The sequence below is a fragment of the Carcharodon carcharias genome, chromosome 8 (assembly GCF_017639515.1).
Source record: "Carcharodon carcharias isolate sCarCar2 chromosome 8, sCarCar2.pri, whole genome shotgun sequence".
NCBI classification, from domain to species: Eukaryota; Metazoa; Chordata; class Chondrichthyes; order Lamniformes; family Lamnidae; genus Carcharodon; species Carcharodon carcharias.
Window position 1 is genome coordinate 159,658,138 of NC_054474.1, and position 17,722 is coordinate 159,675,859.

The following is a 17,722-nucleotide window of genomic DNA, read 5'->3' on the forward strand; positions in this document are numbered from 1 at the left end:
ATTAAACACATACATATGTCTACAAGTTACTACCTTAATAACTTTTTAAACAAATCCCACTAATTTTATTGGTAATATAAACACATTGCTTGGCATCTCCCAGCTAGGTGCAAGATTTTACTCCCACTCTTGAATGCTTTATTCAACAAATGCAAATGTACACTTTACCTTCTCCTCCTTACATTTCTCTAATTAACATCTCAAACTACTATGCATCAAAGCACCCAGACTAGCTGGCTTTAATCCAATTAAGACACACACATACACACAGATACCACTAAACTCTATTCCAAAAAAAAAATTTCCAATAACATTATAGACATATATAAAGACATTATACCTCTTAATAACAAGGCTGAAGTGGTATTCTCCCTCCAAGTGATTTTTTTTAAATTCTTTCATGGAATGTGGGCATCAGTGGCAAGGCCAGCATTTGTTGCCCATCCCTAATTGCCCTTGAACTGAGTGGCTAGGCCATTTCAGCGGGTACTCCAGAGTCAACCACATTGCTGTGGGTCTGGAATCATATGTAAGCCAGACCAAGTAATGATGGCAGATTTTTATGATCACCATTACTGAGATGGGCTTTCAATTCCAGATATTATAAATTGAATTTAAATCCCACCAGTTGCTGCAATGGGATTTAAGCCCATGTCCCCAGAGCGTTAGTCTGGGCCTCTGGATTACTAATCCAGTGACATTATCACTATGCCACCATCTCCCCAAATGGTAATCAAATTGATTACATGGATTGGGTAAAGTGTAGAATTTGTATTGTAGAAAATAGTTGTGGTTTGCTAAATGAATGATTTTCAAAGGCTGAAGTGTTTTTTCAGTTCATAAGAAAAACATAACATCAAAAAGGAGAAAGAGGATCATATGGCCCCTAAAGTCTGCTCTGTTTGGCTGATCTTCTGTCTCAACTCCACTTTCCCACCCATTCCACATATTCCTATGAGATCAAAAACCTATCTGTCCCAGCTATCAGTATAAATTCTGGGGCATCCACAACTCTCTGGCATGTAGAATTTCAGAATCACAACACTCTTAGTAAGAAATTTCTCCTCATCTCAGTCCTAAATGATTGACTCCTTATTTTGAGACTGTGGCCTCACATTCTAGATTTCCTAGTAGGGAAACAGCTTTTCATTATCTATTCTGACAAGCCCCTTCAAAGTTTTCTATGTTTCAATGAAATCACCTCTTATTCTTCTAAACTCCATAGAGTATTGGCCCAATTTACTCAGCCTTTCGTCATAGGACAAGTCTATCATCCTAGGAATCAATCTAGTCTTCATCTTGTCACCTCAGATAAGGAGTCCAAAAGTATAGTACTCCAGGCATGCTTTCACCAAAGCCCTAATACAATTGTAGCATGACTTCCTTGTTCTTATACTTCAGTCCATTTACAATAAAGGCCAACATGGCATTTGCCTTCCTAAATGTTTGTCTCTGCCTGCTAACATTTTGTGTTCCTTCTATGAGTATACCCAAATTTCTTTGAACATTTACAAGTTTCATTCTTTTTTTTTAAAACTGCTTTTCTATTCTTACTACCCAAGCAAATAGCCTCAGATTTCCCCACATTATATTCCATCTGCCACCTTGTTGCCCATTCATTTAAGCTGCCTATATCTCTTTGCAGCCTCTTTGCATTCTCCTCACAGCTTACATTCCCACTTGGTTTTGCATCATCAGTATACTTGGATACATCCCTCTCTGTCTTTTTGTCTAATTCATTAATATAAATTGTAAATGGCTGAGGCCTCGGCCTTGATCCATGAGGCACTGCACGAGTTACAGCCTGCCAACTTTGGCCTGTTTCTCCCTACTTCTGTTTTCTGTCTGTTATCCATTCCTGCATCCATGCTAATATATTACCCCAATTCCATGAGCCCTTAGGTTGCATATTAACTTTTTGTGTGGCATCTTATTGAATGCCTTTTGGAAGTCCAAGTATACATCTACTGGCACCCCTTTATCTACCCTACTGGTTATAGGCTCAAAAAACTGTAATAAACGTGTCTCAAACACTTTTCTTTTCATAAAACTTTGTGCTTTCTTATGTTGTTGAAAGGCATGGTCATAAAATGTAACAACTCTATCAAAGGGTATAGTCATTCTTTGTGCTAAGTTCTTTTTAGTGAGCTAGCAATTGGTCAAGTTGAATGCAGAAAGTTTTTTTTAAAGCTTTGACATGGTTAGTGGCTCTGTCGCCTCTGGGCCAGCAGATTGCAGTTCATGCCTCGAATCAAGTGAATACTTTAAGCTAACACTAGTGTAGTATAAAGTAAGTTATGGCTTGGAATTTGCAATGAAAATAGCAGTGAGGCTATCAGCTCACTGTTAAATGGAAGAAATCTTAACGGCAGCTTCTGAAATATGCACATGGGCAGTTAAACGTGGAAATCCAGAATTGCTATCAGAGATACCCTATTTTTCCACAGAATGTGATGTTGCGGTCCTTGCTGATATACTGTGCATGGAAATGACTGCAACGGCATGAACTTGCTTTTCTGACCACTAGTTGGTTCCACATTAGAAATTATTGAAAAAGTTGGGCTAGTGCACTCAGGAGTTAAAGTTTTTAATGGTGTGATAAATAATAATTACTGCTGAATAACATCTCTAGCCCATAAAAATTAACTTTATAAGTATGGAGTCTCATTTCCTCTAGAAAATTTGTGTTTTAATTTTTTTAAAATTTAAATTAATTCTGGCAGACCTGAATTTCCTGCTGTTGGCTGGGGTGCCAGTTATAGGATTTTAAACTCTATATTCAATTTACTCTTAGCCTGCACTGCTTCAGTGCAAATGGTCGCAGTATCTCAAGTCTTTTTTCTTAAATAAAGTTTCCCATTCCTGGAAAATCTGTGCTGTAATGTTCTTTCTATAATGACACACCCAAAACTGCACGCACAGCTCCAACTAATCTAATCAATAAATTCTTCATTGCTTCTTCACCTTTGTACACTGACACTTATGATAAATGCCAGTTTAGTGGGCCTTTCACATGGTTTTAACTATCTCTACTTTCACTTTCAGGAAATGATATATTTGAACCTTAACATCAACCTTTTAGTTCCTCCACACTTTTCAGTTTCCCTATCCCTAGTGTTTTTCTCTCCCAAAATATATCATCTCAATTTATTCACGCTAAATTGTTTCTGCCACTTGTCTGCCCATTCCACTAGCCTATCTTATTTTTATGTGGTCCTGCTACTTGCTGGATAGACTGTCAGCCATCAAAGGAGCAGGATTTGCACTGTTTAAGAAACAGTTATCCTCCACCATAGGAAAAATTTCACAGTTGCTTTAACTTTGTGAGCTTTGTGCCCTTGTAACTTAGCTCCAGTGTTTTCTGTGATTTGGGCTGTCCCTAATTTTGTAATAGTTAAAAACTGTAAAACCACTTTGGGCCTGAGACTACACTGGGATGTAACCGAATTAGGAATGCAGGAAGACTGCGCATTTCCTCCCAACCACCCCAAACACATCTGTTTATCCAGTTAGTCATATTCAGGCTTTCATTTACTAAATGGGTCAGGGTTCACATTACAGCAGCGGCTGTCTGTGCGATGATGCATCTCAAAGCATTTTGAAAGTCTTGAATATTTGCAAATGGATGCCCCCAGATATTAGGTGAAGTCGCTTCCTGTGCTATTAGGTAACTCGGCAAGCAAAAACTACAATTGATTATATACTTATTGAATTATGTCTTCGCTGAAACTATAATCAGTGATTTCCTGAATAATAAATTGTGCTTACTTTGCGTGGAATGATTTTCCCTGTAACAAGGGTTTGTCAGCTTTAATTTTTTTTCCTTCAAGGAGCTGTACTGCTTGCTATGTACAATTCTGAAATCAGCACTTAGTGTGGGTAGACAGAAATTACTATGACATAGTTGTTACATCTGTTTCACCAATTGAAATGTTTTAAATTATATGGACTGCTGTTTAGAAATACTCCATTTTAAAATGACTTATACACCATCTTTTTGAGTCAAGGGATTTAAAGAATTGACACGAGTGCAGAGAATCGCTAGAGTGGTAAGATGCAGATCTGAATTCCCAATCTGGATCAGTAACTCTGGTGTGGGAGGCAATGTGTGCAGGTCACCTGACGCAAGAGAGGAAGTGAAAATTGTAGAGTCAACCACGGGTGAGAGGCACATTCTTCAACAGCTGCAGAGTTGTAAAGATGTGGGAGCCAGTTACGTACCAGCTACAGGAGACAAATGGTTCAGAGAGACCAGAGTGGAGAAAAAGGTTGTCGGGTAGGAGAGGAAGTGCAGAGAATGAACCCAAAACTTTTTTTTTTAAAAAAAAAGGTGGTTGTCTGGTTAACTAATCAATCAAAATGTGAACTATTGCATTCTTCAGGAGAAGGCCACATTCTTCAGGTTTAGTAAGGAACCAACTGAGTCTGGTCAGTAATTTTATTATGAATGTGCTGTACATTAGAACAAAGACATCAGATTTAGGCTACCAGGCTGAAGCTAGATCATAGGCTACCCATAATTTCTAACCTGCCCCTGTTCCTGATTGTAGCACCCTAGCTTTTAGGGTCATATACTGCTGTTGATATAAAATGTCCTACAGTTACGTTTACACCATTTTTTAATTTCTTAAAATAACTATTACCTTTGACCAAGCATTTTCTTCCTGAAAATTCATTTTATGGTTGTGTAGTTTAGTAACTTGTACAGTATTGATCTGCATTACTGGGTCTCCTTAACCTAGCTGTACTGCATCTCTTGAAATTATATCTGCACCTTTTCTTCTGCTGCAATTGAGTATGATAGGTACCATTTAGCTTTGGGGTTGGGGTGGTTAATGTATCTATTTCCATTCAATGAGCCAAGGGCTATGTAACAGCACACAATAGCATGTTGTTGACTGGACACTGAATCTTTACTGGTCACATTGAATGTTCTGTGTGGGAAAATCTGGCTCAGTTTATTGAAGTCAAGTCTTGGCAGCTGAAGTTAGATTGAATGCGCAGAAGAATTGATATAAGAGCTTCGAGCCTCACTAATAGAGAAACTTATCCATCTGATCAACCGTTGTCGTGACTTTGTATTGCCAAATTTAAAGGTGCATTATATAATAGTGCAAGTAATGCTGAAGTCTCATGTAGGGACTACTCACTTGTACATTTAACCATTAGTTTGGTTTTGACTTTAATGTCTGTTTTGGGTAAACTTTCATCGCAATGCTTATTATTGTCTTTCTGCTTTTTACATGTTGCTGTAGAGTATTAGGATTTCTTGATTAATGGTGTGAATTGAAAATTGTTGAAGAACCCTTTAAAAATATAATTATTTTTCCAATCACTTTGGCATTCATTTGATGTACAGTTGTTAGTTGAGCAGGTCTGTTGTACAGTGCTGGATGTTGATAATGGGAAGTTACAGTGTAGAGAAAAGTTAAATTGTCAGAGTGCAATTTCTCAGTTTTTAACTTTTTAAACTTGTGTATATAGAGTCATTTGGTAGTACAGAATTTGAGTAATGCTGAAAAAAAGACATGTCAAAGCCTTTCATTTTGCACTCATCAGGAAACTGCAAGAGTACCAAAATAAGGGGAAAACAACAATTTATACTCTTGAGAAGAGAATGCTGACGAAAAGCTTCGACATGTCTCTTATTTATATATTGTTTATTGTATTCTTAGGATTACTTTACTGTGTGTGTTACCTGAGACTGATCTCCAGTTTCATGTTCATGAGACTAAGAGAGTACTTGTAAAATCTAGTACTGCATTACTGTTGACCTCTATAGCCAGGTGATAATTTCATGTACAGTTTGCCTTCACAATAAAAAAAAGGCTCAAAGTGTTTATCACATATTTATACTACTCTAGGTTCATGATACAATCTGCAAACGAGAGATGGTGTTTACTTTTCTTCCATCTGTTAACAGAATAAAATCTCTGCACCATCTAGATTGGGACAGTTTTTTTTTTCTCGCAAGCCAAGTTACAAAGTGTTTAGTTTCATAATTGAGGCCCCAAGCTGTATCTCAATCATGGGAAAATGTTGTTCTTGGGATTGTCTTTCACTTTGAAAAAGAATCTGAAGGTCTTTTCAGTTCTTCTTGTAAAAACCTCTGGTAAGTTAAACTGAATGTGTTTACAGAAATCTGTTGTTTCAAATAGCTTGAATTTGGACTTATTCCAGCCTCCAGGAGACCAGTGCTGTATGTGTGAGAGAGAGGGAGAGACTTTTGTTTTGTCAATCTCACCAGCTGTGTGATTCATTCCTTGATTCTCTCAGGAGAATGGGTGTGTTTTGAATGTACTTGGAGTCTACTAGATAGATACTGAAATGTCAGAGCAATTTGCCAGACTGCTGAAAAGGAAACATCTTTCCTATTATTTTGTTTAAAGCATTTAAAACTAAATTGTTGTTGAGTGTATTCTATTCATCAGGTTGATTTTTGCCCTCCATTTTTTCCATTTCCCACACCCGTTGTGGCTTTTGTAACTAACATTGCTAATTAACTGGGTTGTGCTGTGGGCTTATTCCAAACAGGAAGTGGTCGGAGACTGAGTAAACTTATTTCACGTGGGACCCTTGCAGCCAGCAGACAGGAAATTTTCATCCCATCAGTCAGGACTAAATTTGTGCACAAGTCTCAGGGGTGAAAGGTCCTTGATCCATTGAGTTGGCCAGTCCCCAGAGTGCTAGTCAGAATGTAGATTTCTAATTTCTGTGAAATTCAGTCATTAGGTTATGCACCTGTGTAAGTTTCACCCAAATATTCAGATGAAATTAAAGTATGATCCTTATACCAAAATTCAATTGCCAAATCTTGCAATTCTTCCCACCATACAACAATGTTTGGAGCAGCAGCTTTAATAACTATGGTGGAGCCACTTTGGGTTGCTTCATTGTGGTGTAATAAACCCATAATTCCCCATAGTCTGAAAAAAGTAAAGCGATGAAGGTATAAGATGAAAGAAGACAATGGCACAGTGGATTGCCACTGGACTAGTAATCCAGGCTAATGCTCTATGGACATGGGTTCAAATCCCATGGCAACTAATGGAATTTAAATTAAATTAATAAATCTGGAATATAAAGCTAGTCTCAGAATAGTAATGGTGACCGTGAAATCTATCATCAATTATTGTAAAAACCCACCTGGTTCATTAATATCCTTTAGGGAAGGAAATCTGCTGGGTCTGAGCTACAAGTGACCCAGGTCCACAGCAATGTGGTTGACTCTCACTGCCTCCTGAAATGACCTAGCAAGGCAGTCAGTTCAAGGGTAAGAAATACTGGCCTTGCTGGTGACACCCACATCCCATGAAAAAAAAACATTGTATTTTGGCACCTTACTACATCTGCCAAAACATCCCAAAGTGCTTCACATACAAAAAATTACTTTTTAAGTGGAATGACATTTGGTAATGTATACAAATGGAACAGCCAATTTTCATATATGTACTCACGTAAAAGTTGAATTTTTGAGACCAATTTTTTATGCTAAAGTCATGAGGTCCCCTTTTACAAGGTTAATGTTTTCAAGATGTTGACATGTGTGCTTGACGTGGACCCAAGTGCTACGCCTATCCATTATCTGATTCGATCAAGAGTTTAAGAACTGTTCCATATAAGGAGCAATAACAGTTAAAAACCTTAATTCCCAATTAATAAGTGATCAAGTTTCTGTTTATATTTCATTTACTGAGATGAAATTTTAACTCATGAGCAAATATATATCTTTCTTCAGTTAGGCTAACAATTCCAATGAAGTGGTCAGTGCTTCAGGAATCAGTTTCAGTTAAAAATTCATTTACCTCCACCTTTGGTCAGTAACGTGTAGTGGTGCATTGTGGCTTAAAACATCACGTTTTTCAAACTAAATGTTAGAAGCCTTCACTTTTGCAATGTGATTAGTAACCTTTTGATCAGCAAATTCCATTAAATTACTTAAGTAAACTGCATTTTCCGTGTTCACACTCTGATTAATCTTATATAGTCTCTAAAGTTATTAGCCTGGATATTGCAGTAGTAATGACGGCAAGTATCAAAGCTCACAATCGTTGCTCCACTAAAACTGCCAGTAACTTTGGGAGTCCACATGTGCGTAGAATAATGTGGAAATCCAGAAGTTGCGTCAATGATTCTGTACCTCTCCGGAGGATATGCTGTGTAGGGGTCCTCAAAGGCTGCAATCTCCATCATAGTCATGATTTGACAAAAATTTCCATTCTTAGACTCTTAATATCATGGTGAAAAGTCTTGGAAAAAGTTGCATCTTTTTCAGAGAGGTGTAACTGGGTTTTTAACATACCCAGTTAAAAATTACTGCTAAATACCTTTAATGGCCTTGAAGAGAGAATTATTGTGGAGTAGCAAGCTTTGCCATAATAAGATAAATCCACATTTTTAAAAAAATTAAATTTTTTAAAGTTTGTCTTTTAATTTTAGCTGCTATCTTAGTGGAATCATCATTATTTATTTTGCTATTTTAAAACTGAAAGGTGAAGGGATTCAGTGGTTTTAACTCCCTGGTTTGCTTTGTGTTAATATTTCAATGTTACTGGCTGCTTATTGACATTATTACTGCTGCATACCAAGGCATCCCCTTGACAGCTGTCCAGAAAGTGATCACTTGATCTTCGTGAGCAGCTTTCTTAGAGGTCAGCAGCAAGTGCCTTTGCTTCTTCACTGAATGCAAACCCCAGGCAATTATCCTTCAAGGGAGGGGGTGCCAGCCATGCCTGACAAGGCATGAGGTGACAGCTGAACAAGATTTATTTATTGTTTGAGGATATGCAAACAATTGAAACTAATTTTCAACTTCTTTTGGAACTTATAAATACATAGAACATAAAGGTTGGCTGTCATGCCTCAAACTATACTATGTAGGTCCTTTGCATCACACTGAAGATAGATGTCTATTGTAAGGCTGTTACAGCGCCCTTTGCTTTCAGATAGCATTACCTGGTTTATGAGAACGAGTGAACATAGATTAAGATATCAGTTCTGGAGCTCCATACCAATGTCAAGATCATGGCAGACCTAAAGATAATCAGTGCAGCTCATCTTGCAATTTCTAATATTTGCTATCCATCTACCAAGGATTCAACCTTGTAGATATCAAATGACCAACAGACTGAAATTCTTGACAGTTGACCAGGTCTCTGGTGATGGAAGATTGGAAATTAGTTATTCCAACTCAAACGAAGATGCTTGAGGTTGTTGGAGGCCAGTCATCTCAACCCCAAGACTTCACTGCAGGAGTTCCCCAGACAATGTCCTAGGCCCAACTATCCTCAGCTGCTTCATCAATGACCTTCTCTCCATCATAAAGTAAAATGTTGGGATGCTCGCTGATGATTGTAACTCCTCAGATAATGAAGTAGTCCATGCTCAAATGTAGGAAAACCTTGGCAGCATTCAGGCTTGGGCTGAATAGTGGCAAGTAATATTCACTAGACAAGTGCCAGGCAACCCAAAAAAACAATTTAGCAGATTTTGAAATTCAATTATTGAGCCAGGAAGGTCTGTAACCATTCTAAAGCACTGTTGACAGTAGACCAATCAGCCTGGCTTATTAATGGGACCTGTCACTGGAATCTAGGATTCTTCCCAATTGGCTTCAGGACTGTGAAATCCCTAATTAGTAGGGTGGTCCTGGCTAGACTAGTGATAAGAAGCTGACAAATATTCTGTGTGGGTAAACAGTTAGGTTATTGATGAGGCCAGTAAATTTGTATTCCTCCTTTGTAGTGTTTGCATGACTCATTTTTATTCATTGATGCTAATAAGACTCTCCTCGTGTTGCCAGTCCCTGAATCTCTTATCTGAATCCTATCCCACTTCACTTGGAAATAATAAACTCATTCTAGGAGGGAGGTGAGAGAAAGCGTTTAAACCAATGTTTCTCAAACTATTTTCCAATGTAATCCCATTTTAACATTCGAAAATTAATGTGTCCCACAGATGCCAACAAAAACAAAACTGCAATAAAGCAGCATAGTAATATTCAGTATATAATTAAGTTTACACATTATAGATCAACATATAATACATATAAATATGAAAATCTGTATTTTAATCTACTTTGCAGAAATGTTATTATTTAATGTACTTATGTAGGTTTCAGTCAAGTTCTCCATATTCTCCAATGACAGAAGACTCAATAAAGGCTCCAGGCCCAGGATGGCCATTCATGTGCCCTGCTGCAAAGTGCCCCATATAAAGATGGCAGGAATGCTAATGTCCTGCTACAATTTGTCCTCTATAAAGATGGCAGCTGTGCACACGCCCTACTGCACTTTGCCCCCTAGAAAGATGACAGCTGTTAACTGGAGCTAGTCACCGAAAGAAGTCCGCAGCTGCCTGCTTGGCGTAAATGTGGGATCTGTAGTTTTTTATTTATAGTTTGAGGCTTACACTGGGTGTTTTTGCAGTGTTCACCTCCCTCCCCCTCCCTCCCAATCACCCACCAGGTGCATCATTATCCTCTGCCACCCCTCTGAGAGAGACTAAGAGACAAGCAGAGAAAGGGCAGGGCCGGAAACTGCCTGGCCCTCAGTGCCAGTGCGGGGCATAGTCCCAGAGCTTGGGGAGCCAACAACCCCATCCGCAGTTCCTGTGTGCCCCTACCCTACGCCACCATCACACAGCTCACAGTTTGGGAAGCGCTGACTTAAAGTTTTTGAAAACAAATTTGAGGGAGTTAAGAGATTAATTGTATTAAAATATGGAGGTAGCCTTATGGAAAATGGGATTAGTGTAGTTAGATCTTTGTTGACTGGCATGGACACAATGGGCCGAATGGCCTCCTTCTGTGCCGTAAACATCCATGAGCCTGTGAGGAATAGCAGGAACCATCAGCTTTTACAATACCTTTGAACACACCAGTGCATTTGCCACATATGGGGCACATTGATATTCTTGATCATTTTGTTCATAATCCTGAAGGGGTCATCTAATGGGCAGCTCCAGAGGAAGGGAACAGTAAGTGAGCTGGTTGATTGGGAACCTCTGCCTTGGACAATAGGGGGCATGACAAGGTATTGGCTGAGACATGAAGAGACAGTGTGGCCAAGAAGGAGAATCATCAATATATCCTTGGATAGCCAGAGGAGTTGCATTGAAAGTCTGAATTTCTTTTAAGTTTGTTCAGTATCTTTAAAATTTAAGTTTAAATTCAAAGAAAAGGCATACTACACGCAGATAAGGGTGATCTTAGTATAGCACAATGTTTGAATTTCTGGTGGTTTCTAGAAGTGGAAAATGGATCAATCGGTGCTGCTTCTGGTGCACAGTACAGAACTTTTTATATATTGTTTTGAATTTTGTTCTGCTCACAGGACTTACTGTTGGTATCGTACATGATGTTATTCTGCAGCATGCTGTATGACTAACGTAGCTATGGTGTTTGATAACTGTGAAGGAATGGAACTTTTTTTTTTGAAGTGTAAAGTTGAGGATAATTGATCCTGTGTAGGGACAAATAGAGGCGGGCAAAAGTAAAATAGGAAAAATGATCTTCCCTACTTGGACTTGGGATTCACACTTACTGGTCTGCCAACAATTGTCAACCATATTATATTGGTTGTGCTGACTTCCTTGTTCAAGACAGCATGAAATCTTCTTAAACTGTTTGGAGGTCAAACATGCTACCCTTGAAAATAAACCACATGACCATTTCAAATGAAAGCTCTTTTAATTGAGAGAACAGATGAAGATAATCGAAGAAGTTCAATGGCTGTCTTGTAGTAAAGTTTTGCTAAGAATCTGCTAACTCTGAGATGAATGCTGCATTGCATGGCTTTTGATTCATTCTGAATCTCACTTCAACATCAGTTCCACAACTGGCGCTTCCAAGTTTTACTGGGCTACTTCGCTGGAAAATTTGGTAGCCTCAATGCTCCTTTCAAAGGTAGGAACTGTAACATTGGGAACTTGGACGGAAAAGTACAAAGTTTTACCAAAAATATTCAGTAGGGAGTAGCTCCCTCCTGTAAAACAATATAACTACCTTCCTAACAGTTTTGTTATTATTGGCACTGTAAAATGTCAGTTCTGGAAGCTTGAGGTGTAATTCTAGGGCATTTGTCTAAGCTTTGCCCAAAATTCAATGAATGAAAGAGAGGCAGATGAGTTGCAGTATTTTGTCTGGCTTTGAAATTCATTTTTGTAGCAAAAGTCAAGAGTCCTGTGAATCTAAAAGAGAATTTGATTAATCTTGGTGACACTGAGTGTTTGTGCACCAATTTGAAAAGTCGCCACTCTTGATAAGCTACATCATTCACTGGAAAGAGTTCCCTGAATTGTCCCAGAAATCCATTGAAATAGTTGTCCACTTTGCCTCAACATATATCTGTGAATTTTTTTTTCTTTGCTTATTTACATCAAAAAGCAAGTTTGGAAGCAGCTTGAATGTCAAGACTGATTTGTGTTTAAACCTTTCCAAAATGAAGCAGGGTTCCACAAATTGTGCGCTAGGAAACAGGCTTATCCTACTCATTAAGATAAGGGTGAGTCACAGTGTTCTTTTATGTTCAAGTTTATTCAGTTATATACTACTAGTACTGTACTATTTATGTTACTTTCTATCTTAAGCAATATGTTATATTAGCTGAAAAAATATAATCCTCTTCGTTCTATGTAAAAATACGGGGATGAAATAGATCATTGCCAGTAATGCAAATCAGCAGCATTGATTTCAATGGAAATTCTTGATATAAAACAGGCTGCCACTGATTGCCTAATGAGGTATGAAATAGTGCAAAAGTCCACCTTTCATTTGTGTGTTTCATGGACCAGGTGATGCTAAACTTATGTAATTTCACAGCCATCTGTATTTATTGACCTGCAGACTGAATTCTAATACCTGAAGTATGCTGCAGTGTAAACAGGAGGATTTTGTACCATCTGTTGGTTTGGGTGATCAATATCTTGTTACTCCAATTCTGGGGATCAATGATGCTTTCATTTACTGTAAAATTAAACTGGTTATACCAGGTGCATTGACTTCCTCAAAACTTTTTAAAAGTCCTGTAGCACATGTGTGCTAACTTGCTGTAGGAAAACTGGTGAGGACAGGAGTTTTACCGCTGTTCCAGTTATAACTCAGAATCCTGGCTCTCTCTTCAAACAAGTTGAAATGTGCTATCTGAGAGTGTGATGGAGGCAGATATAATTGGGCTTATGTGTGATTGTTAAGGTCAGTCATGGGTTATTGATATTCTAGCTACTACATCAATTCAGGTATTTTCGATTGTTATGAGGCTTTGTGCATTTTAGTACCTACCTACCTTTATGTGACATGTTTGCAAACTGATACTTGAAGTGTGACAGACAGGAAATATACTCGAGATATAGCACTTTTATCATAGTAGATCCTCCATTATACGGTGAATGGAGGAGATGTTGTAACAAGCAAACTCCGAGAAGCGTTACAGGAAATAAGTGTACCACTATATTACTAGGCAATCTCATCAGGTGTTGCGCACTGTGTAGTCTACGTTAGAAGCAGAGTTAGAGAGCAGGAATAATTGGACTCGTGTGCAGGTGTCAATCACCAGCTTAAATTTTATCTTTTTTATTTTCATTCTAACTTTTATGTTTATATTTATAATGGAGATACAAAGAAGGCATTGAAGCTGGTGGGACATCCAAGCTCCTGTTAAAGCCCTATTTGGGTTATTTTCTCTCTGCATGCTTGTGTTCATGTGTCTTCTGCTGCTGGCTTCAGCTTTTTGATTTCCTGACTCTGGAGCTTTGGCAATGCCTGCTACTTCTTCGGGAGATTTAGATTAATCAAGGAACAGCCCTTATTGTTTGGCCACGAGAGCAGAACACTTTTCATTCCTTCAAAAACTTCAGGAGCAGGTATTGGCACAGATAAGTGGTGGAAGTAAGCTGCACAAGAGCAACCACACCCAGTGACAGATGACAGTTACACTATGCTGGGAAGTAGACGTTGCCAGCTGAAGCTGGGATATGCAGCAGAATAAGCACCAGCAGCAAATGGAGAAACAACGCCCAAACAGGCAATTTTGACAATTTTGATTTTTATATGGCTTTGAATTCCTTTTAAGTGTTCGATTTTTTTTTCTTAATGAATGGACGATTTCTTTTTACATTCAGGCTTATGTCTTTTTCTTCATGAGTATCAATGGATGCACTGGGTAGTGTTGCTAACAACGACAAATACTATGAATTTTGGAAGTATTTTATTCAAATAGTTGTGAGTCATGCTTCATTTAATATGGAAATTCTTTTGTCAAAAAGAAAGTGAAAGTTGCACCTGATATTTAAACATCACGTTGCCTGACACAAAACCATTTTAACCATGTGGTCCACTCACTTGTTGTGGCTTGTGGTTCTGGTCCAACCTCCGCTCCAAAGGTTTGGACACCCCCACCATAAAGAACATTGGGTGCACAAGTGTCAATGATTTCAATGTCATGTAAATGTAACCACTGCAGTTAGGTATAATTACACACAACTACTGCTTAGAAGCATTTATAATACATTATGCATTACCTGGTATAATGCTTCTGACTTTAAGAAATAGCATATCCTCCAGTCTATTATGAACAAGCCTCAGAGTTGCTCGTATCTCCATTAACATTTGATATTCTACTTATGCGATGTTCTTAACTCATCACCTTAATTTGCTCCTGCCGACACCGCCTCTTGTGACAAAGCTGCAGCCATTATATAATTAAAAATAGTTTTTCCATGCAGACATAACCCATTTAGAAAGAGGTAAATCTATAATTATGTTGCTGGGTGTATGCAGTGTGACAATTTTAAAGTGCCCACTGTTATCCTTTATAAGATCCTAGTGAGTATGCTCTTAGGTGCAAGTGCTATCTGCTGTTACTTATTTCTGTTAATTCCAGGTGCGTGATGATTCCAGTGACAGAACTACGATATTTCGCTGACACCCAGCCTGCCTACCGCATCTTGAAGCCATGGTGGGACGTGTTTACGGACTACATCTCCATTGTAATGCTTATGATAGCAGTGTTTGGTGGCACACTGCAAGTCACACAAGACAAAATGATTTGTTTACCCTGCAAGTGGGTTATGAACAATACATGTGTTGAACCTGTTCAGCCACTGTCCAAAGAGCCACCAACCACTGAATACCCAAATGCATCCCTCCCCCCATATTCAGTCTTTCACCCGTTTTCCAGTGAACCCACAGGTATCCAGTATGACTTGGACCGGCACCAGTACAACTATGTAGATGCAGTATGCTATGAGAATAAACTTCACTGGTTTGCAAAATACTTTCCATACCTTGTACTTCTGCACACACTGGTGTTCTTGGTTTGTAGCAATTTCTGGTTCAAATATCCTCGGACCAGCTCAAAGCTGGAACACTTTGTATCCATCCTTCTGAAATGTTTTGACTCGCCATGGACAACACGGGCACTATCTGAAACCGTGGTGGAGGAAAGTGACCCAAAGCAATCATTTGTTAAAATGAATGGCTCAATGGTAAAGAAATCCTCCTCAGTGAGTGAGGATGTGGAGGCCAGCGTACCCATGCTGCAAAGAACAAAATCTCGCATCGAGCAGGGAATAGTTGATCGCTCGGAAACAGGTGTATTGGATAAGAAGGAGGGAGAGCAAGCTAAAGCCCTGTTTGAAAAAGTAAAAAAATTCCGTACTCATGTAGAGGAAGGAGATATAGTTTACCAACTCTACATGAGACAGACTATTATTAAAGTAATCAAATTTGCTCTTATTATTAGCTATTCACTTTATTATGTTGATGATATAAAATTTGATGTGTCCTGTATAGTGGACATTCAGAACCTCACAGGGTACCGTGTGTATCAGTGTGCTCATCCATTAGCTACACTGTTCAAGATCCTTGCATCCTTTTATATTAGTTTAGTGATTGTCTATGGACTCATTTGCATGTACACACTCTGGTGGATGCTACGCCTTTCTTTGAAAAAGTATTCATTCGAGTCCATTCGAGAGGAGAGCAGCTACAGCGACATTCCTGATGTCAAGAATGATTTTGCTTTCATGTTGCATCTGATTGATCAGTATGATCCGTTGTACTCAAAACGTTTTGCTGTCTTCCTGTCCGAGGTTAGTGAGAACAAATTACGACAGCTCAATCTGAATAATGAATGGACCCTAGAGAAACTCCGGCAGAGGATCATGAAGAACTCTCAGGACAAATTGGAACTTCACCTTTTCATGCTGAGTGGAATCCCAGACACCATCTTTGACCTGACTGAGCTAGAAGTTCTCAAACTGGAGATGATCTTGGATGTCACCATTCCTCCAATCATTGCCCAACTTACTAACCTCAAAGAACTCTGGTTGTACCACACACCAGCAAAGATTGAGGCACCAGCTCTTGCCTTCTTACGAGAGCACCTGAAGTCACTACATATCAAGTTTACAGACATCAAAGAGATCCCTCTATGGATCTATAGCCTGAAGAACCTTGAGGAACTTCACCTAACTGGGAACCTGAGTGCTGAGAACAATCGCTACATCGTGATTGATGGATTGCGGGAACTCAAATGTCTCAAAGTTTTGAGGTTAAAGAGCAACCTAACAAAGTTGCCACAGGTTGTCACAGATGTTGGAGTCCATCTGCAGAAATTGTCGATCAACAATGAGGGCACCAAGCTTATGGTCCTCAATAGCCTAAAGAAGATGGTTAATTTAACAGAATTGGAGTTGATCCGTTGTGATCTAGAACGAATCCCACACTCCATCTTCAGTCTTCATAACTTGCAGGAGATTGATCTCAAAGACAACAATTTGAAGACAATTGAGGAAATTATCAGCTTCCAGCACTTACGGCGCCTTGTCTGCCTTAAGCTGTGGTATAACCACATTGCCTATATCCCCATTCAGATTGGCACTTTGACCAACATGGAAAGGCTGTACCTGAACCGGAATAAAATTGAAAAGATTCCCGCTCAGCTCTTCTATTGCCGCAAGTTGCGGTACTTAGATTTGAGTCACAACAACCTAACCTCCATACCGCAGGACATTGGATTCCTTCAGAATCTGCAGTATTTCGCTGTCACGGCAAACAGAGTGAGTGTGCATATGTATATGTGGACAATTCATCTACATTTATGTCTATTTTGTCCTGTTCCCAGTTAAATATTGGGAAATCTGAAAGCATTGTCTTTGATCCCGCTCCAAGCTCCATTTCCTAGCTACTTACGTCCCTCTCCTTGGCAACACTCTGGGACTAAATCAGTCTGTTTGCAAACTTGGTGTCACATTTGACCCCAAAATGAACTTCCAACCCCTTTTCTGATCCACCACCAAGACCGCCTATTTCCGCTTCTGTAACATTGGCCGACTTCATCCCGTATCAGTTTATGTGCTGCTGAAGCTCTAATTCATGCCTTTGTTAGCTCTCGATTTGACTATTCAAACATACGCCTGGCTGGTCTCCCATATTTCACTATCTGTAAATTTTGGGTCATCCAAAAGATTGATGCCTTTGGCTTAACTCTCACCAAGTCTCATTCATCTATGCTCACCCTGTGCTCGCTGACCTGCATTACCTACCCCCTCGTCAAGCAATGCCTGGATTTTTAAAATTATCCAACTTGTTTTCAAGTCCCTGCATGGCCTCACCCCTTCCTATCTCTGAAATCTCATCCAGTCCTACAACCCTCCAAGATATCTGCATTCCTCTAAATCTGGCTCTTGAGCATCCTGATTTTAATTGTTTCGCAATTGGTAG

At 39.0% G+C, this 17,722-nt stretch overlaps 1 protein-coding gene across 4 annotated transcripts in view; it reads left to right on the forward strand.

Moving 5' to 3' along the window:
* lrrc8aa (leucine rich repeat containing 8 VRAC subunit Aa) overlaps positions 1-17,722 on the forward strand; it is a 45,097-nt gene that overhangs the window by 19,962 nt on the left and 7,413 nt on the right. For 2 of the 4 annotated variants that reach the window (XM_041193154.1, XM_041193155.1), the window contains one exon: positions 14,880-17,058. In XM_041193154.1, the coding sequence (XP_041049088.1) occupies positions 14,887-17,058 (2,172 nt within the window). In that variant the 5' untranslated portion in view covers positions 14,880-14,886. Of the gene's footprint in view, positions 1-4,209; positions 4,429-4,978; positions 5,097-14,879; positions 17,059-17,722 lie in introns of those variants that run through there. The other 2 variants (XM_041193156.1, XM_041193157.1) reach the window with 2 other exon arrangements.